General features: G+C 48.6%; 1 protein-coding gene across 5 annotated transcripts in view; it reads left to right on the top strand.

The window, feature by feature from the left end:
* NTM (neurotrimin) overlaps positions 1-23415 on the top strand; it is a 964182-nt gene that overhangs the window by 279215 nt on the left and 661552 nt on the right. Inside the window, exon 2 of one of the 5 annotated variants that reach the window (XM_070783417.1) lies at positions 12941-13060. The exons of the other annotated variants lie outside the window; for them this stretch is intronic. Within the exon in view, the coding sequence (XP_070639518.1) occupies positions 13006-13060 (55 nt within the window). The 5' untranslated portion in view covers positions 12941-13005. The remainder of the gene's footprint in view (positions 1-12940; positions 13061-23415) is intronic. 5 annotated transcript variants of the gene reach the window in all.

The following is a 23415-nucleotide window of genomic DNA, read 5'->3' as shown; positions in this document are numbered from 1 at the left end:
ATGTCCAGCACTTCCACTCCTGCAAATCAGTTATTTCCTCAGAAAATGCAGAGCCATGGTCTATTTAGAAGCAGATTTTAGATGAAGTTCCACATTTTTTTTATTGTACTTTACCTTTTTATAGTACATTTTAGCATAAATGATACTAGAATTCTTTGTGTATTGTCTCACACTTAGAATCGCTCTGCCAAATCCTTCATTTTGGCAGAGACTTCTATGGTGCGTGTGATAACCATCAGACGGTCCTTGACACCTCCAACCAGACTGTTCGGTGAGAAATGGAAAAGAAACAAACGCTAAAGAGGGGCTTCAAGCTCAGAATTTTCAACATTTGGAGTTTTGTTTCAATTTCAACCTACTATTCCCAGTAAGACATGTTTCCTAGTTTTCTGTATTGATTTTTATATTATAGAAGAAGTACAAGGATATGCGGCTTCTGGGCCATGTTCACACTATCACGTGTTCACAAAGGCATGTATAAAGCCCTAAGCCCCGAATTACACGGAGACAGGAAACGTGGAAGGGGACATGTCACCAAGACACTGCTCGTAGAGCTTCCAGGCCGTAGGCTGTGCATAGGTAGTTTAGCCTTCAAGCCCACGCGGTACCTCCTGAGAACTCTGGGCTAACGCATCTTAAATCTCACACCTTTATTGGTAGGATTATATCCCCTACCAACCTTCCTTAGCTAAAGGTCAAGTGGATCGCGGAGAGGGGTCTGGAAATAGCCAGGCATGTCCTTGAAACTCAGAAGCATTTGATGCAGGGAAAATATGAGCTCTGGGCAAAAAGAGAAATTCACAGCTTACTGTAAACTCGAGAGGCTCATCATTAAGGGTTCTCTTCAGCGCGTGGGTGGACTTCAGTGGGTTATTAGAAAGTGCTGGGAGGACGGCATGGTGCCTCCCCAGCCTTCGAGAATGGCCTCACGGGGGGCAGCACACTGTGTGAGGGGCTACAAGGTCCAGCGTCCCAGGGAAGATGCCTTTGCGGGAACTTCTCAGCTTCTAGTACAGGGAAGGGCAAGCAACGAAAAACACCATGAGGGGTTAGCCACCCCACAGACAACGAGCATCTCCGGTCTGCTGAGCACTCGTCGTACATGACCTCTTTAGTGCTCGCCAAATTTCTGAATTCTGTAAATCACCTCCGTTTAATAAATGATTAAATTAAGCCCTAGTGGAATGAAGCCCTAGTTTGTCCAGAGATGTATGTTGGATCGGCCAAAAATGTCATTTGGGCTGTTTGAGTGTTTCGGTAACATTTTATGGAAAAAATCAGAATGAACATGTTGGCCAACCCAATAGTTCGTGTGTGATGGAACAGGACACAAATTCATAGCTGATTTTTTTTTTTTTTAACTGCATCATCCTGGGTAGAAATACTAGCATCCCAGGCAGTCTTGGGAACCAAAGCTAGGAGGAAACATTGACTTTTATGTAGCTTATAGATAAGTTTTTTTTTCCAACTCACGAGAAATGATGATTTTAATACATACTTTGGGTCATTTCCTGTAGGCATACTGTGTGTCCTAGGCTAAGTACGTCTCAGGACCTAGCTTCTCTTGGTGATGCACACTCTTCACAGTCCACCTCTTTGTAATACTAACATGCGTTAACCATCAAATAAGGAAAGGAGATGGCATGGAGGTGTGCATAGTGGCAGGTAAATCCCACCTCACTCCTGACCTCCTCTCTGTACTTTATTTTACAGCATGAGGCATGGGACCCAAGAGGTGTTGGCCATTTCTCTTGGAGACCTTCTGAGGGATTATTCACGAGCTACTCTATGGTACAGAAGCTGTTCAGGGACAACATGGCATTCCCAATGTGGGGACAGTGGTGGTCATTTCCTGGTGTCACGTGTCTGCTGCTTGGAGACAAACGGACCACCTGTGTTCAGATTAGCATTGCCTGTCCCTCTGTGACACAGCAGTGGGAGATGGAAGGATCTCTTTCCCTAAATCCTAAATAATAATGATAGTAATTAAAATGTTGTGCATGCCACCAATTAATGATAAGAAGGAAGCTCACTTAAATCAGTTAAATCTAAAAAGTATTGCTTTGATAACTGTATCTGAGTATAGGGTGGAGCTTTCAGAAATAGAATGTAGTGTCTGATTATGGGAGGTGGGAGCGGGAACAAATACTGAATGGACTGAGAAGTGGTCTGCGCATTCTCAAGCCCCTGTCAGTACCTGGAGAGAGCTCCATGATTCATAATCTTGAAATGCATAGGCAGATAATTGCCTTAATCACCAGAGAAACATGGCTAAAATGTACTGAAATAAGCCATAAAACTCATTACAAGATAACAAGATTCTATCTACTCTCCAAGGTCACGTTTGAGCTTCATAAGGTCAAGGAGTTAATCACCTCGTTCAGTAAAAGCACCAAAGATAAGAACCTGTGTGTGTGTGTGTGTGTGTGTGTGTGTGAGTTGTTTAACTAGAATCCAATACAATAGAGATGGCCAGGTAGGTGAAAAGTAAGTGGATGACAGTCTCAAGATAACTAGTCATTTTGTGCTTCCCTTTTTAAGTTCTGGAGCAAAAACATCAGGGTATTTGCTTTGCAGAGTTAGTATTTCCTAGACTGGTCCCTTCCCATACAGAACACGTAAGCTGTCAACAGGTCAACAGTGGAGCTGGGCCATGGCTTTAGAATCCGGACAACCAAATTTCTTTCCCTTTGGCCTAATGAAGTGCACTGCCGGCTGTTTTATAGGAAGGAGTCTTACGCATCGCCTACTTTTACCTCTGAGTCTGTCAGATGAGAGAAATAATGTTCAGGCAGGTGCAGGGCTGTCCAAAGTCCCACGGGTTATTCCAGGTGTAACACAACCACAGAGGCCATGCAGAGTACGAACTCTTACTTTACTAAGAGGTCAGGCTCTCGCAGAGGGGAAGGTGCAGCCTGCAGGCACGACAGGTCTTTTCCTGAAGGTGAAATCTCTTCAATCCCCAGTGATGCAGTGAGCATCAGATATGAAGGATGAAGTCTCACGTCTTCACACACCTCAGGTGTGGCCTTAGAGTGGAGTTGGTTAAACCTGGCCCAGGGGCAGTTATTGCTCTTGCATGTTATCCTCATCTGAGTCCGGAGGTCCTCAGTCCTCTCTGCAGGCCCTCAACTTACCCCTGCCCACCTCTCTTCTCCAAAGCTGATAAGAAGCTAGACTTAGATCTACAAAGAAGACTAGATCCCTTGGTTTCTAAGTAAAGACTGAAGAACAGCAACAATAACAAGACTGCCAGAAGGATGTTTACGAAGATAAAATGAGATTATGAGCCTGATTCATAGAACATTCTCAATAAATAGTTATTTTTGTCATCATCACCTTCATTGTGATCGTCACCATCATTACGACCATCATCATCATCAGTTTCAAAAGGGTTGGATTGAGGAATACTAGGGAAGACTGATTGACTAGCTTTCATCACTGCAATGGCCCCATTAAAGGAAACAGGCTTAAATTGCAGCAAAAAAAAGAGGAAAAAAACCTAATTTTTTAAAAATAAAATTACTGGGAAATTCTGTTATTTACCTCCAAGAAAATATCTAAAATCCTTCTGGGATGATAAATGAGTTACTTTTTGGAGCCAAGAGGTAACTCCAGTGCCAACTCTGAATGTTTTCAGGCATTTAGACACCATTCATCATCAATAAATTACATGTAAATTTAAATCTACTGATAAGAAATCCTACTTTTTTTCTTGTTTTTTGGTACAATGTGATTTACAAATCTGTATATGAAAAAGACCAAGAAAGCTATCATTTTTTTTAGTTATCCCAACAAGGAACTTTAGTTCCTGGCCTCTATAACTACTAACTCCCCTGGAAAGATTTTTCTTTAAGTTGCTCTGTAAAAACAATTCAAGCTCCCAAATATGCATTTATTGAGGATTTACTTTGATAGATTCTGCATAGGTGGTGATTGCAGAATTAATCCTCATTAAATACATTTTTGATAATTAGTTGATTTTCATTTAACACTTAGTAACCACCACACAAACTCTAGGCAAGTATATCTAGTCAAAAAATAAAAAAAGTTTAATAAATACCAGCCAGTGAATAAAATGGTTTATTGAGAATTAACTCCTTATTACTATCTGGACCCAAATTCATTGGAGACATTCATGGTTAATTTTACATGGTATGCTCTGGCGGAGCCATGGAATAAAGATTATTCACTGACTTCCATAGGGTTCTTGGATATGCATCCAGCCTGGAGCTAGTAAGTCTAAATATTTGTCCCCTAGACCGAGGATAAATGAAGAGAGTATACAAACCACACTGGACTGCCTAGGGCAGCTGCTCTGATGAGCTTGGTAAACTGTCGAGCACAGGCTCAGAGTAGCCGGAGGTGATTTCCAGCAGTTCAGTCCTGCCGGCGCTCTGTCAGCCTCCCCAGAATAGGGGCTCAGCGTCGGGCCTGCCTCTGAGTCCCAGACCTAAGAGGGAAGGGCTGTGACCTTGAGCAATTGACGCGCTCTCTAACATCAGTTCCGCCCCCCAACCCTGTGTGAAGTGGGCATGTCAAAGACTACCGATGTCCTAAGACTTCTTACCAAATGTGATAGTAAGCAGGTGCATGAAAGGGCCTTGCACAGCACAGGAGTAGAAGCCCTGTGGTTGTGAGGATTTTCCTGGGAAAATAGGTTTGGGATAACACTTTAAGAGTTCTGATGAGGCATTCTTGGCGACCAAAGGCATTTGTTGGGGAGCTCAGTGTCCAGGTGTCACTCAGTGTCCAGGTGTGCCCTCAAAATGATGCCCAATGGTGGTCCAGTCTCAGTTCTGCCCTGGGCAGGCGGCCCAGACCCAAGTCCACCCAGGTGGGGGCTCACCTCCTGGCTGAGTGCTCCACCCACTCTTGCGGCTGATGTTTTTGGAAGATCACCCCTCCGTAGCGTTGACGAGTGTGTAGCAGTCCAGCTCAGGGCAAGATGGCCGCTGACTGTCCACACCTGGAAAGAACCAGAGAGGGAGGCTCTGGGGAGGGCCCGTGCTTTACCCCTGAGGGGTTCCAGAGGTCAGAAGGCTGGGGCCAGAAGCTCTGGAGCTGGACCTAGTCCAGCCTGCCCTCCCCTGGCTGCTAGAGTCCTGAAGGGCAGGGGGCGGGGCCATCTCCACCGTGTCATGAATAAACCAGCCATCAACTGAGGGAAGGGGCGTCATCACACTGCCTTCCTGCTCCTCCCTGCAGGGGGCCGTGGCGTAGCAAGTCCAGGGGCAGCTGGTGGCGGTCACTCTGCCTTCCCAAAGCCACTTGGAATGCAACCTGCGAATTGCCCTCATCTTTTACTGCTCTGCCAGGCTGTTTACTGGAGCAACCTTATTACCGATCTCCTAAAAATCCCCATAAACTCCATAGATCATAGACTCTAGCGTTATTACAGCTGCCAGCCTGCATGAAGAGCCCCTGCAATTATTCGCCAGGGAATGGATGAAGCAGGCCTTGGTCACCAGGTCCCCACTCACGTACGCGACGTGCAACACAGAACCAGCCCCAGAAACGAGGAGGAGGAGGAGGAAGGAAGAGACCTCGGCAGTCTTCTTTTTTTTAAATCTCTTCCCCTTTTATGGATCTTTTTTTCTGAATGCAGTCTTTTTCTTTCCGCTCCCTTTGTTCTTTCAGTCTCACACGTCTCCTCCACCTAGTGTCCCTCTTAGCCTCCAGAAGCAGATGCAGGATGTTAGAAAGACAGCTTTATAGCTCTCGTCCCTCCCGTGGGAGGCCTGGCAGCAGCCAACAAGCCCTGGTTGGGGGTGGGGGTGAGGCTCAGGTCCCTCTGGCTGCAGCTGTGGGAGAAATCTCAGATGAATTTCAAAACCTGGCTTTGCTTGGGATGTGATCAACAGTCACAGCGGGGCCTCTGTGTTTTACTATATGAGCAAACCGAGAGGGAGGGGGAAGATCCAGCCCCCCTACTCCAGCTCGCTCCCTCCCCTGTGCAGTGCAGCTGAGTGGAGGGCATGGAAAACTCGTCTACCTCTGGGTCGGTCGTGGGCCTGGGCCTGCCCCAGGCACAGCAGTCCTGGAGAAGGTGGAAACTGCGGCTGTGCTATCAGCAGGGAGCCTGGCCACCTCTGCCTGAGATGTTCTACCAGATGTAGGGGAGGGGCATCTCTCAGCTCCTGCCAGAATGTCCTGGGCAGAGAGCTTGGGGCACCCGCATGAGTGGGGCTCTGAAGCCGCTCCAGGTACCCGAACACAGATGGGAGGGTACTAGGCAGCACCCCGTCTTCAGGCTCTGCCCTGCTCAGCCTCCTTCTCGAATCTCCTGAGGACTGGCTTCCAGGTTGACAGGATAGCTGCATTGGTAAGAAAGTGTTGCTGGAAGTGGGCGGTAGGTCACAAAAGTCCCAGCAAAGGAAAACCTCAGGTGATCACAGCCTCCAGCTTTATCACAAAGGTGGATGGAACGTGCACAGAAGGAGTTTATGAACAGTTGTTGATTATGCCAGAAGTCAGGGCAGTGCAACAGCCTCGGGGTTTCCTGCCCATCAAATGGGCCACCCACTCATGGACTGTCGCAGCAGACACAGAACACATGTCTCCCTGGGCTCATGGCTGTCCCTAGGGTCTCGCTGTAAGACAACCTGCTTCCTGTCTCAGGACACTACTGGGTAGGCTTGCGGGGTTCCTTTCTAAAGGCACAGAGTCCACCTCTGGCAACAGGGGAGGGGAGACAAGGAAACTCTGGCCTCCTTTCCTTTCTGCTGGTGAAACCACTTTCGCAGAAATCTCTTTCCAGGCGGAGCCCTGGGAAGATAAGGACGAGCCAGGTGGACCTCCTTTTCCTGATGGCAGAGCCAGTGCCCTTATGTCTGTTCCAGAGAAGCCTTGTAGGATGTGTGGGGACCTCAGAGCCCCAGAAACTGCAGCTGTAATGGGGAATGACTTCGTCAGGGTGCACACCCTCAGGGTCTATCTAATACGATGCATCTCCAAGCCTTGTCCCCCACCTGCAGCAGCACCATCACCCAGGAACTCCCCAGAAACGCAGGTTCTCAGGCCACCCCTCTAACCCAACCCACTGCCTTTTAGAACACCTGCTCCCAAACACTCCATCTCTTGATGATCCCGCGTCATCTCCCTGCCTCAATAGACTCAAAAGCAACCCTCATTGCCCTACCTTCCTGCAGTACAGTCTGGGTGATGGTGTGGTGCCTTGGAATCAAGGGAATAACTCAGGAGTCGTCCCCAGTGGCATGGACAGGGTGCGAGCTGGCAGAGTGTTATGGGTACCAAGGAGGTGAAACTTCGGCTGTGCGTGGCCCATTACAGAGATGCTGTTGGAGGATGTGGAACGGGGCTTCTGCGGATGAATGTTCAGACTCCCAGGTTGTAGAGTGTGAGTGTCAGAGCAGGGCAGGATAGGGTGGGCACTGCCAGCCCTGGACCCAGACACTTGACTTTTCATCCTGTCTCCTTGCCCTTGAGGCCCAAAGGCCATCTGAAGGAGGGCTGGAGAAGAGCTAGTCTTGGATCTAGTTTGGAATAAGTATGCAACTGTCAGAATAAGCTCTTCTCCTGGCAGAAGACCCCTTTCCAGGGAAAGCACTTGAACTTGCTGCGGAATGTGTGCATTTCAGATTTGCCTGAGTCCTTGGTGCTCCGTGAGCCACCTTGGGAGTCAGGCATGCTTTCTGAACTCTAAAGCCTGAGGGGTTCCTGGCTGCGGGACTGAACGTGTTAATAGAGCCGCCTTCCAGCAATGGAGAAACAGACAGAGAGAATAGACTTACAGACGTGGGGAGAGGGGAGGAGAGGGTGAGATGTATGGAAAGAGTAACATGGAAACTTACATTATCATATGTAAAATAGATAGCCAACGGAAATTTGCTGTACGGCTCAGGAAACTCAAACAGGGGCTCTGTATCGACTTGGAGGGGTGGGATGGGGAGGGATCTGGGAGGGGGGTTCAAAAGAGAGGGGATATATGTATACCTATGGCTGATTCATGTTGAGGTTTGACAGAAAACAACGAAGTTCTGTAAAGCAATTATCCTTCAATAAAAAAAAATTAAAAAAAGAGCTGCCTTCACACTCAGGTTACAATGAGGACTGGGGATGAGCAGAAGCCCCTCTGCAGTTGACTCCATCACCACGGTTGGGCTGTAACCATGTGTCTGAGGAGCAGATAGAAAAGTCACTGACAAGGGTTGGGCTTGTAGGGCCTGGAGTGGAGACAGTGTTAAGCAAGGCTGTCTGCAGAACTGGCTCCTTTCCTTCAGAAAGGACAACATGAGAGTTCATCAGAGGAGAACTTTGCAAGGACTTCCCTGGTGGTCCAGGGGTTAAGGTCTATGCTTTCAAGGCAGGGGGCACAGGTTCGATTCCTGGTCGGAGAACTAATATCCCATAGGCCACATGGTGAGTCTAAAAAATAAAATATTAAAAAAAGTTATACAAAAGAGAAGAACTTTGCATTCAGGAGGCAGAAAATGAAGGCAAGCCTGCCCTTGCCGTGGAGGGATGGAGGACACAGGTGGGTAGCGAGTTTTTAATGCAGCTCTGTAGCTGGAGCCGCTCAAAAAGGGCCAGCCTCTTTTTGAAGTCCTCCCTGATCCTTTCTACCAAACTCCAGTTTGTTTCTTTCCCTTTATATTATTCTCGGCACCCAAATGAAAGATGTGGGTGCTCGGTCCTCCCGTGGCACCATATGCCTGCCCGGTGGGGTCAGCCCAGATGCCACATTGTAATTCAGCCTCCTCGTCTGCTTTCTCTCTAGACTGCAGGGAGGCAGGGATCACATCTTTCATCTGCAGCCCCAGAGCTATCACAGGGTCTGCTGTGTATAGATACACAGTCCCTTATCTGCAATTCCAAATTCAGAAAGGTCTGAGAACCAAAAAGTCTTCTTATAACTCATTTTGCAGTAGAATCTGGGCCAGGTATTGGCAGGTTTTCAGAGGCAAGATGTAGCAGCAGAGTGGAGACAACTCATGAATGACAACATGGAAGAAACGCTAAAAGCCAGAGTGAGCAGCAGCCACTGGGCTCGGAGGAAGGGCTGCTACATTATGGGGGCCAGTATGGGGTGACCTCAGATACCTCCTGGCACTTGTTGTTCACTTCAGTCGTGTCTGACTCTCTGAAACCCCATGAACTGTAGCCCGCCACGCTCCTCTGTCCAGGGGATTCTCCAGGCAAGAATACCAGCTTCTCCAGGGGATCTTCCTGACCCAAGGATTGAACCTTCGTCTCATGCATTGGCAAGTAGATTCTTTACCACTGAGCCAACTGGTTTTAAATTGTAGGTGCAATTCTCAAAGATGAGGAGCCGGAGGGGAGGTACACTTGGGAGAGCACACACGATTTTCTGAGTATTTTCCAAGCTTGCTCAGTTCCCCTCTTCCCGTGGAGTTTCCAAACTCTCCCAGGGCTGGGACGCTGGCCCATTTTTCCCCCATTCTTTCCACATGGCCCAGTAAAAGGTATTCTGAGGACAGTCCAGAATTCTCCTGTCCTGCTGGAAAGACTTCTGGGCCTTGCACGTAGATTGCAATCAAGAATACAGTTGGTCCTGGAACAACTCAGGTTTAAACTGCAGGTTCAATAATACATGGATTTTTTTTTGAATAGTAAACATTACAGAGGGTTTCCCAGGTGGCTCAGTGGTAAAGAATCCACCTGCCAGTGCAGAGACCTGAGTTCCATCCCTGGATCAGGAAGATTCCCTGGAGAAGGAAATGGCTACCTACTTCAGTATGCTTACCTGAAGAGTTCCATGGACAGAGGAGCCTGGTGGGCTACGGTCCATCAGGTCTCAAAAGAGTCGGACACAACTGAACAACAAAACATTACAGATCCACAAGATCTGCAGGTTGGTTGGGTCTCCAGATGTGGAACCTGCAGACATGGACGATCGACTCTAAGTTAATAAGGGTTTCGACTGTGGGGAGGATAAGTGATCCTAACCTCTGTGCTATTTGAGGGTGCTCTCTCCAATAAATGAAAACTTAGATAGTGTGAGTTTTACATTAATATGCCTTATTATTATTATTGGTTTGTATTAGAGCCGTTTTAGGCTCCAGCAAAATGAAGCAGAAAGTACAGAGATTTTGCACCCATCCCCCTTACAGAAGGGCTTCCCTGGTGGCTCAGTGGTAAAGAATCCACCTGCCAATACAGGAAAGGTGGGTTCAGTTCCTGGGTTGGGAAGATCTCCTGGAGGAGGACATGTCAACCGACTCCAGTATTCTTGCCCGGAGAATCACATGGACAGAGGAGCCTGGTGGGCCACAGTTCATGGGGTCACAAACAGTCGGACACAGCTGAGCAACTAAACAACAGCAACTCCTTACAAAAGGCTCCCCCATCATCGACAGTGGAACAGTCCTTGCATCATGTACTGACATAGAAATGGTATTATTTTAATGCCCATTTGTCCTCCCATAACAGTAATAACAACTTAGACAAGGGGTTGCTCCCCAGCTCTGATCGGGCACCTCTTTCTCCTTCCCTTACCTGGAGGTTCTTTGTGTACTGAGAAGCTAGCCCATCTGTGATGTCATGGAGCAGAGAGGAGATAGGATGACAAGCTTTGAAAGGGGTCAACACTGAGAAGACAGACAAGCTTCCCTGTGCTACAGAGGGAAGCTCACAGGCATAGGCACTGAAGATGGAGAAAGACGTACGGGATGAGTTCCCTCCCTGGGGACTGGAGTGGGAGAAAGGAATCTGGGCACATCAGTCCAGATCTCTCACCCGTGGGGAGGGCAAAAGCCGCAGCAGCTCCTGGGGGCAGCTGGAGACCAGTTTGTCTGTTTCTCCAGGAGTGCCGCCGGACAGCAGTCCTGGATACCAAGCCCTGAAAACCATTCACTGCTCACAATTTACAGCGCGCATTTGAACATGTAAAGAGTCTGACAGCCTCACACATGCTGGTGGAGCCTGCAGGGGGTGCGGGACTCTCTCCACCTCTCAGAGGAGGGGCTGGGCAGAGCACCCTGGTGGGTCTCTCACAGTGGGCTAGGGGTGAAGCCAGAGTCCAGTAGGCAGGTCCTGGGCTGTGCTTCCCACAGCGCATGGAGAGAGGAACATTCTCTCCCGGGCTCCTGGCCACAGCCTGTGATGAAACCCCAAGAGCAACAACACAACACAACCATCCTTCTGAACCCTAGAAGAGTGTTTTAGTTTGTGCGTGCGTGCGAAGTCATTTCAGTTGTGTCTGACTCTGTGACCCCATGGACTGGAGCCCACCAGGCTCCTCTGTCCATGGGATTCTCCAGGCAAGAATACTGGAGTGGCTTGCCATTTCCTCCTCCAGGGGATATTCCCGACCCAGGGATCAAACCCGCATCTCTTACGTCTCTTGCACTGGCAGGCAGGTTCTTTACCATGAATGCCACCTGGGAAGCCCATTTTGTGTATAGGAAAAAAAAAGTTTCTGCATCAAATACTTTTAAGAAAAATTTAAGCTTGGCTCTTCACTGCAGACCTTCTCCAAGTCTTCACTAGACTGATGTGCTACAAAGCTCGCAGGGAGAGAGAACATATTTCCTGGAGGCATCTGACCACGACTCTGACCTTAGCAGAGCTTCTTGAATGGAAAGCTCTTTGGGGAATGAATGCAGCATCAGAATTCATCAAATGGGAGACATGTGGTTACTTTTCAATCTTCAGCTCTGGGGGTGTCCTGCAAGGAGGTTCTCAGAGAAGCCTGAGGGGGAAAGACAGACAACTAAAATCTCTAAGGGGCTCAAAAGAAGTGAGGTATTCAGGCATAATAAGAAAAGGACAGTGGCAGCCCACTAGAAAGAAAAGAATGAAAGTCGCTCAGTCATGTCCGACTCTTTGCGACCCCATGGACTGTAGCCTACTGGGCTCTTCCGTCCATGGGATTTTCCAGGCAAGAATACTGGAATGGGTTGCCATTTCCTTCTCCAGGGGATCTTCCTGACCCAGGGATTGAACCCGGGTCTCCCGCATTGTAGACAGATGCTTTACCATCTAAGCCACCAGGGCAGGCCACTAGAGTTGACTTTATCTACAATGTGAGGGGATTCGGGATCTCGGGTGGTGAGCTGCTGCTCTTGGAAGAACAAGGGACTCAGCAGGGCTTCCCTGCAGCAGAGGGAGGGGGTCCACTCCGCTGTGAGGAACCTGCAGTGTGAATGTTGGGTGCCTAGGGGGCCAGGAACCAGGCAAGGGGAGGACCCAGCATCCTGTTCATAGACAGAGGTTCCCCTAGGATATGGATGGACCAGGCTAGATCCTACTTGGAGTCAGGTGACTAGAGAAAATGACCCATGTGGGTCTCATCTGGCCTTGCGATGCTGAAATAACTAGTGATTCCTCTAGAAGCAGGTCTGAACCCTGAGCAACGAGGTGATCCTTGGATACTATGTCACAAAGGTGGGGGCAGAGATCTTGGGTGTGTTTATCCCAGGAAGGAGGAGTGAGGAGGGGAATGGGCGAGGGAGAGACAGAAAAATTCAGAGCCAGAGTCATCGAAAAGCTGCCAGGGCCTCCAAGGAAAGTCATCCTGGGGGAACTCTGACCCTTACCCCTAGCTAGGCACCCACCAGCCCTGACCCCAAGTCCCCACACCCCCTCCCCCGAGAGGAGAGGCTCCATGCACCGCACAACCTCATCCCCATGTCCCATTCCCTTGGTTTCCCCAGCTTCTGGTCCTCTCTCATCCTCCCGCCCCATCCTCAATGAAGAGAGGGAGCGGGCAGTGCAGGGCCAGGGTGGCGGGGAGGGACAGGGAACCACCACAAAACCAAAGGAAATCTTGAGGGGAGGCTGGGCCCAAGGGATGGGCTTCTTGCAAAATCCCGAGTTTCATTAAATATAGAAAGGTGGGAGGAAGAAAGAATACCCACTCACTGTTCCGGTTTCAAAGTCGGAAGGCTGGCCTTGATTTCAAAGACCTTGTGTGTAATGTGATGCATGGCTTTCTCTTCTGTTTCTCTCTTTATAGGTAAGTGACATTTCATTCTGCTCATCCCCAAGGCAAAGTTGGATGGTTTTAAAGTGGAAAATAAAATGATCGGAAAGAAACGGGGAAGGTGGGAAGAGGTGGCCGTCGAGGGCGGTACAGGTAGGTGCCCACGAGATCGCTGTCCTTTGCGCAGACAGGGAGGGGGAGGCGCCCAGAGTGACGGTGAATGCCTTTGCCGAGGACTGGAGGTCCGGGCCGTGGCTGTGGTTTCTGAGATGATGTAGAAGCCTTTGCTCCTGGAAGGAGGTCTGTTCTCTAAGGTGGATGCTTAGCGCTGTCTCCAAGGAGTCTTTCCCTGGCGAGGTTTCCAGCCTGTTAGGGGTTGGTTTTGTGTCCTGGTTCTATGTACCAGCTGCTTTGCGGTGGGCAGCCAATGGGGTGCTGGTAGAGTGGGTAGGGAAGGATGGGATTGCATCTGGATAGACAGAACATTCCGGAGGAGGATCAGGAATTTGGAAGGTGAACATGCCTGTTGTGATGCGACTGCAAATGGCACGGAAATTTCTGGACAGGAAGGAGATTTGTGGGGAAACAGATCCTCTGGCACATTAAGAATCTACTTAATCGCCAGGTCTGTTTGGTTACCGCAGACATTATTTTTCTATTCCTTGTGGTCTCGGAGGCTACGACAGCACTTCTTTTCTCCTGAGCCTGCAGCTAAGCTGAGTCTTAAAGCTGGAGGCTGACTTATTACAGATGAGTTGGTCATTCAGGGAAGGTGTTTTGAAGTTCAAGATGAGTCTGGGTTTTCTACTCTCTTGAAATTCAATTCCTCTCCCCTAAGATGAAAGCAGAAGGACTTCTAATTTCTCCTATAACTTGCGAATGATCCACTGAAATAATTGATTGACGGCTCTGTTGACATGTATTTTCTATTTCTTTTTTGAAAGAAAGAAGGAAATGTAAAGCCTTCTGTTTAGTAGTCTGTTAATCTAGGTGAAGGACACATGGCTCAATTCAATAAAAATATTTAAATTGCATCGTCTTATCATGCCCAATTAAAGGCGATAAATAGAGTTGACTGGGTGGAGGGGAGGTTGGGAAGAAGGAGACAAAGATAGAAACCACTTCGGTCTGTGGCACTCAGAGGGGGAAATTCTCCTCCACACACAGGAGGCAAATCTGAAGACCCTAGAAATGTTAGAAAGAGGCAAAATTACTAGAATTTATTATTTAAGCTATTTGATGCCATGTCTAAATGTTTGCTACACCATGGGTTAATTCTCTTTTCCTCCATTTCAACAAAGAAAACCAACAAAGAAAGAAAACTCAAAAAAAAAAAAAAAAAAGAAAAAGAAAACTCAAAATACAACGTCCTTCTCTGAAATTGATTCTATATGGAAAATGACTGCGAATCTCTTTTCATGTCCTCCTATCCCAATCTTGAGGTCTTTTATTATATTCTCAATGAATGCCCAAAGACCCCAGTTGCACTTTCAATGCTGTAGACAGACCAAGTAAACTTTGGTATTTGCCCTGCAAAATGGGAAAAATTAGGCTGCATCTATTGGGATCCTAGTCCAAAAGAGAGCTCTGTTCACTCTGCCCTGCTTTGAAAATGCAGAGAAACTGCAGTCCAGAAACAACGCTAGCATCTTGCCTGGCAGGCAGCATAAGATGGGGTTCTAAGTTGGAGGGCTTTCGAAGGCCCCGTGTTCAAAAAGCAGATACTATCTTTGGATCAAGGTTGATTGAGTGACTGACTTTGTTGGAAAATTCATCTTCTTTTAGAATTTGTAACAGAATAAGGGCTGTGACATAATCCTTCGTCATCTCGATAGTCTGCCTTTTATGCAGATGGCAGGTATTGGATGGGTGGGAAGGGACTGCATTTACCCCCAGGCTTCCTCTTTGGACACTTTAGTTTGACTTGTGGGCTCAGAGGGAAGAGCCGCTGAGAAGCCAGGCTGTTGGAGTGGATAGTCAGTGTCTTGGAATTTCCTGTTAATAAGGAGGTAATGGAGTATATGTTAATTTTACAGGAAACATTTCCACAGGGTATATAAGTACAATGGATGTATTTGAATAGTTTCCATATGCTGGGACTCTCAGAACCAAGAGGATAAAATTCCATTTGCACCTGCCTTATAAACAACACACTGGCAGCACTCACGTGCCCTGTGGAATCGGAGGATGAACCGGCAATGCTTGCACACACATATATCCCCAAACATGCCGTCACTTGCACATGCAACACACAAATGCATATTTTTAGATGCAAAAACACCAAGCTGTGATTTTGCCTTTGAAAGGTGACGAGGAGCAAAGATCTTTCTGAGAACCAGCTCTGCCCTCTCTCGCTCTTGTTCCCCAAGACCCCACACACTCTGTTCTTCTTCCCCATCACCTCCCCATCGCCTGGTCCAGTTGCTGTATTTACTGCACAGCCTGGTCCCTGAAAGCGTTTCTTCCTTGGCTTTGGGATCTATTGTATGCCCCCCTTCTCGTCTTGAGTGCCCCTCGGAGGGGTGGGCGACAGTTAACCATGTGGATCCAGCATTGACCTCCCTCTCTGTTTTCCTCTCCACTTTGGGCTCTGAGGCCTTCCTTGACCACTCTGTCCATCTGCACCAGCTCTGGAAAGGAGGGACAGGCTGTTGGATGGAGTTTGTGCTTCTTGGACCTTGAGGTCTCTGGGTGTCAGAAGGCAGTGATGAGTGTGAGGGGTCAAATTCCACAGCCCCTCCTCTGCCACCTTTGCAAGGCCTGCTTTGAAGCCAGCAGAAAGTCCTACATTTCTGACAAGGACCATTCTGTGACATTCCTTTAAAGCTAGCCTTCTTGAATTTCAGACACCATGCGAAACCGTTCTCTCTCTCATATTTTATTTTCAAAACGACCCTATGATGTTGGTGTTATCATCTTCTTTTTACAAATGAGGAAGTGAGATAATGTTGCCCAAGGTCACTTGACCTTGAACCTGAACTTGATGCTATACCTCTCTCGCTATGATAGCCATGGTTTTAACTGCTGTGTATCACATAGAGCACTTAAACTCTCCCAGAAGAGGACCAGGTGGCAGGGAGGGGAACCTTTAAACCTTAGAATAACTGGGCTTCTCCTTTCTAGCTCTTTAGATCTATCCAACTCTGGACCAAACAGGCACCTTCAGGACATGGCCTTGGAGGAGCCAGCACAGAGCAACAGAAAAGAATTGGGCACAGACATAGGAGAACTGGGGTTTGAGGCCTGAATCTGCCGTTAAATCTCTGTGTGACTCCAGGCAATTGATTTAATTCTCGGAGCCTCTCACATCACGACAAAGGCATATCAAGCACAGCACTATTTCAAAAGCTAAGTAGGAGACCCCATCGGAGAACGGCTCCTGGGAAAGGATGCTCTAACCATACCTGCCCATCATCCTTACCTGAACGTCCCCTTCCATCCTGGCTCCCCAGATCTCTAAGCCGAGTTCTTGATTTTTCTGATGAAGTCTAGAATTTTTGCCAACAGTAAAGAACAGTTCTTGGCAGCTTCCTGAGTCTTCACTTCCTTTCAATACCAGGCCTAGTGGAGAGCAAAATTAGCCTGCCAATCACTCAGAGACATGTGGGCCCCAGGAAATTAAATTCCCCCTCTCTCCAGCTGTCTCCCCCCACGCGCCAGGTACCAAATGAATGTGCAGGCCACGCGTTTCCATTCCCGTCTCTCCTTCCTATATGTTAATTTGAGCACCTTAGTAGAACAAAACCAACCTAGTGGATATGAGATGAAGTTCATTATCCCCCAAAGCCTAAGGTTATAGGACGGAGTTAGTTGGAAGGTAGGTTTGGCTCTCTTCCATCATTATTTTGGATTAGAACATTTTCTTTTTCCAGCAATATTTAAAAGCCACCTTCTTACACAGGTCACCGTCTTTCGTGACCAATTGAAAGGAGAGACGTGAGCAAGGCACCGAAGCCACTCAGCACCCACTCGGAGTTCCTGCAGCTGCCGGGGTCTCCCAGACCTCATGCCCTTCCTGCATCTATTTGGCACCCGGGACAGGACTCATGCTACTGCTTTCTGAAGATGATGTTTGGGGACCCAGCGTGCAGTTGGGGAAACTGGGCTCCCAGTGCTTTCTGTGTCTGCCAGTGGCATTCACACAGTCCCTCCTGGCCTTGGGGGGATTAGGGAGGACCTCCTCTGAAGGCTGACTCTTGAGGCAGTCACTCTCTTACACAACCTTTCCACCTCTCAGCTGTGGAGCGAGGGCTCTTAATCCTGACATTTGCCTGAGCATTCAGAGGAAAAGCCTCTTCAGTACCATGGGGCAAAAAAGACTTCAGATACACAGTCACTGCACAGATGTGAGAAGCCAGGAATAGATCCCAGGGCAAGTGAAGAACACAGAGCTTTATCGGAAACTTGCGGGCACTATTGTGGGGTACCTTGTGTCCCCTCTGAACTTCATATGTTGAAGCCCTCACCCCCAGTCCCTCAGAATGTGACTGTCTTTGGAGACAGACCGTTTAAGGGGTAGTTCAGGTAAATAGGAGGTCATAGGAGTGGGCCGTTTTCCAGTCTAACTGATTTCCTTACAAGAAGAGATTAGGAGCCAGACACACACAGATGAGGAAACAGATGTAGCATCTCCAGGCTACGGAGATCTCCAGGCTAAGGAGAGATGCTTCAGAATGAAACCGAGCCCCTAGACACCTTGATCTTGGACTTTTCACCTCTAGAACTATGAGGAAGTAAATTTCTGCTGTTTATGCCATCCAGTCTAGGGCGCATCTTACAGCAGACCAGGCAAGAGAACCCAGTCAGGGCAAGAGACAGCGCAGGTGTCTGGACACAACAGAAGCTCCCATGGGCTGCAGAAAATAGGCAGACTCGCAGGTCAAATCCCTGCCCCCACGCTCCCGACCTCTGGCTATTTGCCATTTTAAGCCCCACTCTTCTCATCTGTAGAATGGGTTTGACCTGTATCTCACTGCTGTGTTGAGAACTGATTGATAATGAGCAACAGATATTGCAGCAAAATGCTCAACATCCAGTTCTCTACTTCTTATTATTTCTCTTAATAGTGATAGGGATGAAAACCAAATGTATATATAATATTGTGATTTTAGTGTGTGCTAGGCATTGTGCCAAACTTTCACCCAGGACACTTCATTTAACCTGGCCTTTTTATCTGGTGATTAAAAACAAGGCTAGTCTCAGGGCTCTGTGCCTGAGATCGTTGAATTCATCAACCTCTAAGCCAGGTCTGAATGGAGACTTGTGAACTTCCGACTTGTCACCCCCTTGATTGACACTTGTCGGATCTCAACCTTCTTGGCTTAGGAAGAAGGACTGCCTCAATCACGGGTCATGACAGGTCCACACCCCACACCCAGCCTGCTTCCATTCATCTCCAGGTGTTCCTCTATTTAAACGAAACTTGTAGACAATTGTGGCCAAGCCTGAGGTGTTCACTTATAACTGTTTACATCGTTGAGGGTGAGATATTGAGTGTGAACACGTCGTGCACCACAAACACACAGGCATTGAAAGGTTGAGGGGGCGGTCAACTGCTCTGCCAGTGGCCTGGTCTGTGTGGACATGGAGCCCATAACACACCCTCCCAGGTCAGCGGATCTCAGGATGGGTAAGCACTCAGCAAGCACGCACAGTTCTGACGCCCTAACAGGGGCGAAGCCCGTGACCTCCAGGCAGAGGCCGAGTGACAGCTCAGAAGTCCGAGTCGACATTCCCACTGCTGCCCTTGCCCTGAGCCCGGAGATCTCTGCTCAGACAGTCTGGGTGGGCCGGGGCATCCTGGGCCATATCCACGTGCCCCAGCTCTGGAGCTCTGCATAAAGACATTCCCCTTCCACTGCCTGAGTCTGGATTAGTTTAACTCCAAGAGCACCTTTCCTCCAAGTTCTTAGTCCTAGCACACTGCATGAGTTTCTCTGCCGCCTCATGAAGCTCAGTCCTCAAGGTAACAAAAGATAGCTACTGGCATTCCTGTTTTGTGGGTGAGAAAGTACAGCTCAGAGATACGAAGCATCTGCAGTAAAGACACACAGCTCCCTCACGAATTCGTGTCTGTCTAACTCCCAGTATCATATAGATACTGTGTCATATCTCTATACCTGCCTGGGTACAATCTGTACATAATGTGTAATATATAATATATATTACATATCAATATTCTATATAATTATGTATCAATATTATATTAAGTTATATAGTAAATGCTAATATATATATATATATTTACTATTGAAGACGATGCCTGGGTATTCCTAAGAATTCCCTTCTAGGAAGTACTACAAATTGAGAACTGAGGTTTAAAAAAAAAAAAAACAACCCAGCACCTCGATTATATGTTACAAGTTGAGAATTGAGGTTAAAAAACCCCAGCGCCTCGATTATGTGTTACAAGTGTCTAAATCCTTGGACTATGTCCCCTCACCGATCACTTACAGCTTTGAGCTGAGAAAGGGCAGTGCCTGTGTGGCCACTTCTCTGAGCTGTCCAGGCTTTTTTCTTGTTGAACAGGAGCAAGGTGGAAGGGATAATGAGACAGAAGCAAAGACTCGAGGCAACTAATGTTTCCCCCTTCTTGTCCCCAATTTCGGACAAACATGGGGCCCAGAATGAGTGAGGGAATTAAATTAACGAAGACAATTTCTCCCTGTCATTGAACTCTGACTAATGAGTCTATTTCTGGGTAATAAGAAGGAGCAGGAAGTGACAAGGCAGTGTAATGAATTAGTGGCCCAGAACCTCGTTAGTCAGAATAATCTTTCCACGAAAGATAAATGATGCAAACATTAATTATAAAGCCAGGCTGGAAATGCATCCCATTATTTGGCTTCCTAAGAAATATCTCCCAGTTATCACAGGCATTTCAACCAACAATAACAATAAAGTAAAGATTCACTGAGAACTCTGATCCTGGGGAGACTGGCTGGTGGTGAGAGCCTGGGGACCGACCCTGCTCTCTAAAGTGGCCCATTCTCAAATCTCCTGCAATCTCAGGGTCTCGTCCCAGCCCGGCCTCTCTGTGACCTGCAGCCTTTCTCTCCGGCTTGGCCATTCAGAGCCGTCTACTCGGGGCCACTAGAGCCAGATGAGGCCAGGAGTTCAACGGGACTGTTCTCCCACGTCAAAGAGAGAGAGGGCAAGATCAGGGTTTTCCCAGTGACTCCAGCATCCTAAAAGAGAGCTAGAGATCAAAACTGTGCAGGAAATAGAGAAACAGGGGTCAGCTAAGTTTCTGTCCCGGCTCTCTGTGTTTGAAAACTTAGCCTGTTGTTTTGCTTATTTGTTTGTTTGATCAGAGAACTGCTGAGAGTGAGGTCTCTGGTTAAGAGTGCTCTTGGTGAGGGTTAAGTCAGGTTGGCACCTATTAAGTGCTGGGTGAATGCCATCAGCACATATTGTGATGTAGTTTCAAGGCTGCAGAGCTGGCAAGGGTATGGGGCATTGGGGGCAGTTCTCTTGGAGCAGGGATGAGGCAGAGAGAGGCACCTGCCTGCCAATGTCCCCAGGGGGTGAGTGCCAGGCCCCTGAGGGGCTGTCATCTCAGGCTGGTTATCAACTGGAATTTTGGGAGGTGCCCAGAAGGGAAGGGAGGAGAGGGAGGAGGCCTTCACTTGGAACCAGAGTAGAGACTGAGTCAGTAATAAATGTGCTTTGCTGCGGCCATTACTCCCAAGAGTAAATAAGCCGGAATTAAAAACTATAAAAAAGTCCTCGGCAGCATCCGGTAATAAACTTGTCCGTGACTTCACGGCTTAGAGGTTCCTGAGCTTCTAAGGATGTTTGCTCCCTCCTGCCCACGGAAGGGCTAGGAATCCTTTGCTGCAGACCCGGGAGTCTGAAGCCCGGAGGCTGGAAGTTTCCGAGCCTCCTTCCAGGTAGCACATCGAAGTAGAGGCTGCAGGCAGCTTTGTTTCTAAGGCTTGGTTGTTATCTGACTGGCAACTCTTGGTAATGAGAGAAGAAAAAACCAATTAATTGGGAATGAATTTTAATTGTCTCCGACTTCTCATTTATAGGCTATTAAAACAAGTTGCTATTAAGCAATCACGTTGGGTTGCATCATCCGAGAAGATGGATGCTCCCCAAAAGTGCCCTCTCATCTTCCAGCCTCCTCTTTGGACAAAAACTGGGCTCTTGGGCTTTATGCAAGGTGAACCCATGGGGGGGAAATATAGAAAAAAGAATCTTGCTGCCAAAATCTAATTTTTTTCTTTCTTGTTTCTACTAAAGAACAATTGCCCGCACTTGTCTGTGATTCTGTGGCTGTTCACCTCTTGCGCATTTTGGGAGCTGTAGGAGGGTTGCCGGGGAGGCAGGGCTTGCTTTGGGCAGTTTCTCTGGCAGCTCATCACTGGCTCCATGGTTGTGGGGGTGTGAGAGGCTGTAAAGGTCCCTGGAATCAGCCCATCTGGGCAGAAGGAGGGGACCCGGCTTGGGAAAGGACTGCCAGGACCACTCCCCGCCTTCCTCCCCTCCACCCACCTCTTACGGCTCCAAAATGAGCTTTTATTATTTTGAGCTCTGTGTGTGCCTGTGTGCGTGCTAAGTTGCTTCAGTTGTGTCTGACGCTTTGTGACTTCATGAACTGTAGCCCGCCAGGCGCTTCTGTCCATGGGATTCTCCAGGCCAGAATACTAGAGTGGGTAGCCATGCCTTCCTCCAGGGGATCTTCCTGACCCAGGGATGGAACCTGGATCTCTTAGTTTCCCTGCATTGGCAGGCGGGTTCTTTACCACTAGCGTGGCCTGGGAAGTCTTTTTTGAGGTGTGATTGGCAGATAAAATTTGTATATATGGAAGGTGTACAGCCTGATGCTTTGATGTGTGAATACATTGTGGAACAATGTCGCAATCACGCTAAGGCATCCATCACCTCACACAATGACCACGTTGTGTGTGATGAGGACCCTTAGGATCTGCTCTTAGCAAATTCCAAGTGCGGGATAGGATACCGTCAACTGCAGTCACCTTGCTGTACACCAGGTCTCCACAACTCACTCATCTCGATTAACTGCACGCTTTGGCCAGCACCTCCCCACACCCGCCTCCCTGTGACTTCCACTACTTTAGATTCTGCAATATTTGTCTCTCTGCATCTGGATTATTTCACTTAGGATAGTATTCACGGCAGAATTATTCACAGTAGCCAAGATGTGGAAACGAGCTAAATGTCCATGGGGGATTAATTGGTAAAGGAAACACGGCGTATCCATACCGTGGAATATTACTCAGCCTTGGAAGAAGGGAATCCTGCCATTTGGGTCCTTGTGGAGGGGCCCGCAGGGTCAGCCAGGTCTCCTTGCTGGGAGCTGGGGGACGTAGCAAGGTGGGTACCTGAGCTACTACGGACATGGCAGGTCACTAGATGTTTCTGAACCTGCCCGGCAGTGCAAGGAGTGGAGATCGCAGCCCCTCCCTGAGGGCTTGTGTAGATGTCATAGGTCAGATGTAGGTTGTGTAGGTGTCCAGCTAGATGCTAACCACGAGGGCCCGGGGGTCCCCAAAGTGCTGGAACCCCAGCCCCTCCCCTTTCAGCTCTCCCTCATCGGCCCCCTTCCCATCCCTCTCTGATCTTTCTCTCTGCTCAGTTTTCTGAACGCCCATCACCTGTATCTCACCATCCATGTCCCCCTGCTCTCTCCACACAAAAGGGCCAGGGCCCCCATAGAAGGCTCTGCTGAAGGCTCTGCTGGGTAGGGCTTGGCTCTCTGCCTCTCCAGGTGAGCTCTGCCCTCAGCAGCTTTATGGCTTTCAAGGTGGAGCTGTCTCTGCCCCCTTGGGCAGAGACGTAATCAGCCTGGAAGGCCAGTCCCGCCCCCTCTGCTCCCAGGGGTCTTATCTGGCCTCTCTCCCCACCCCGCAGCCCACCCAGCAGCTGCACAGTATTTATGGAGGGCCGGGCACCTGTCCCCTTCCATCTCCTTCCATCTAAATCACCTGCATGTTCAGGGGACTAATTCATGGCTCCTGCTGCACTCGGATTGTCAGCTCTGGGCTTTGCAGAGGAGGCGGTGAAATCGCTCTGAACTCTGCAACTGGTGGTGCGGTGGGTGGGGCCCGAGGAACCCTCACCAACCCCACCCCCCCACACACACATCAGAGCCCAGGGCATCTCTGGACAGGGCATCTCTGCAACGTGACGGGCTGGCAAGCGGCTTGGCTTGTGAGACTGGCCAGGAGTCAGAGGTGTAAGAAGTTAAGGCTGGAGCAAATCTGGAAGTCACCAGAGGTTGACGAAATGCTGCTAATCGACAGTAGCTGATCCAAACGACATCAGAAATGCAGAGAGCCCAGTCCTGAGTGAATACAGGGAGGCTGGTTGAGGCAGTGCTATTTCTCCGTTTGGGGGCTGTGGCCCCTCTGAAGGTTGAGGTCCAGGGACTCTAGAATGTGGCACCTTTGATGGCAGAAGTTGCTGGGCTCAGGAGCCACGCCCTCCTAACCCAGCTCCCCATCTTTGTCCCCATAGCTCTAGGACGGCCTTAATGGGAT

Source organism: Bos indicus, chromosome 29, assembly GCF_029378745.1.
Source record: "Bos indicus isolate NIAB-ARS_2022 breed Sahiwal x Tharparkar chromosome 29, NIAB-ARS_B.indTharparkar_mat_pri_1.0, whole genome shotgun sequence".
Classification (NCBI taxonomy): domain Eukaryota; kingdom Metazoa; phylum Chordata; class Mammalia; order Artiodactyla; family Bovidae; genus Bos; species Bos indicus.
This window is presented reverse-complemented; position numbering and strand designations above follow the sequence as displayed.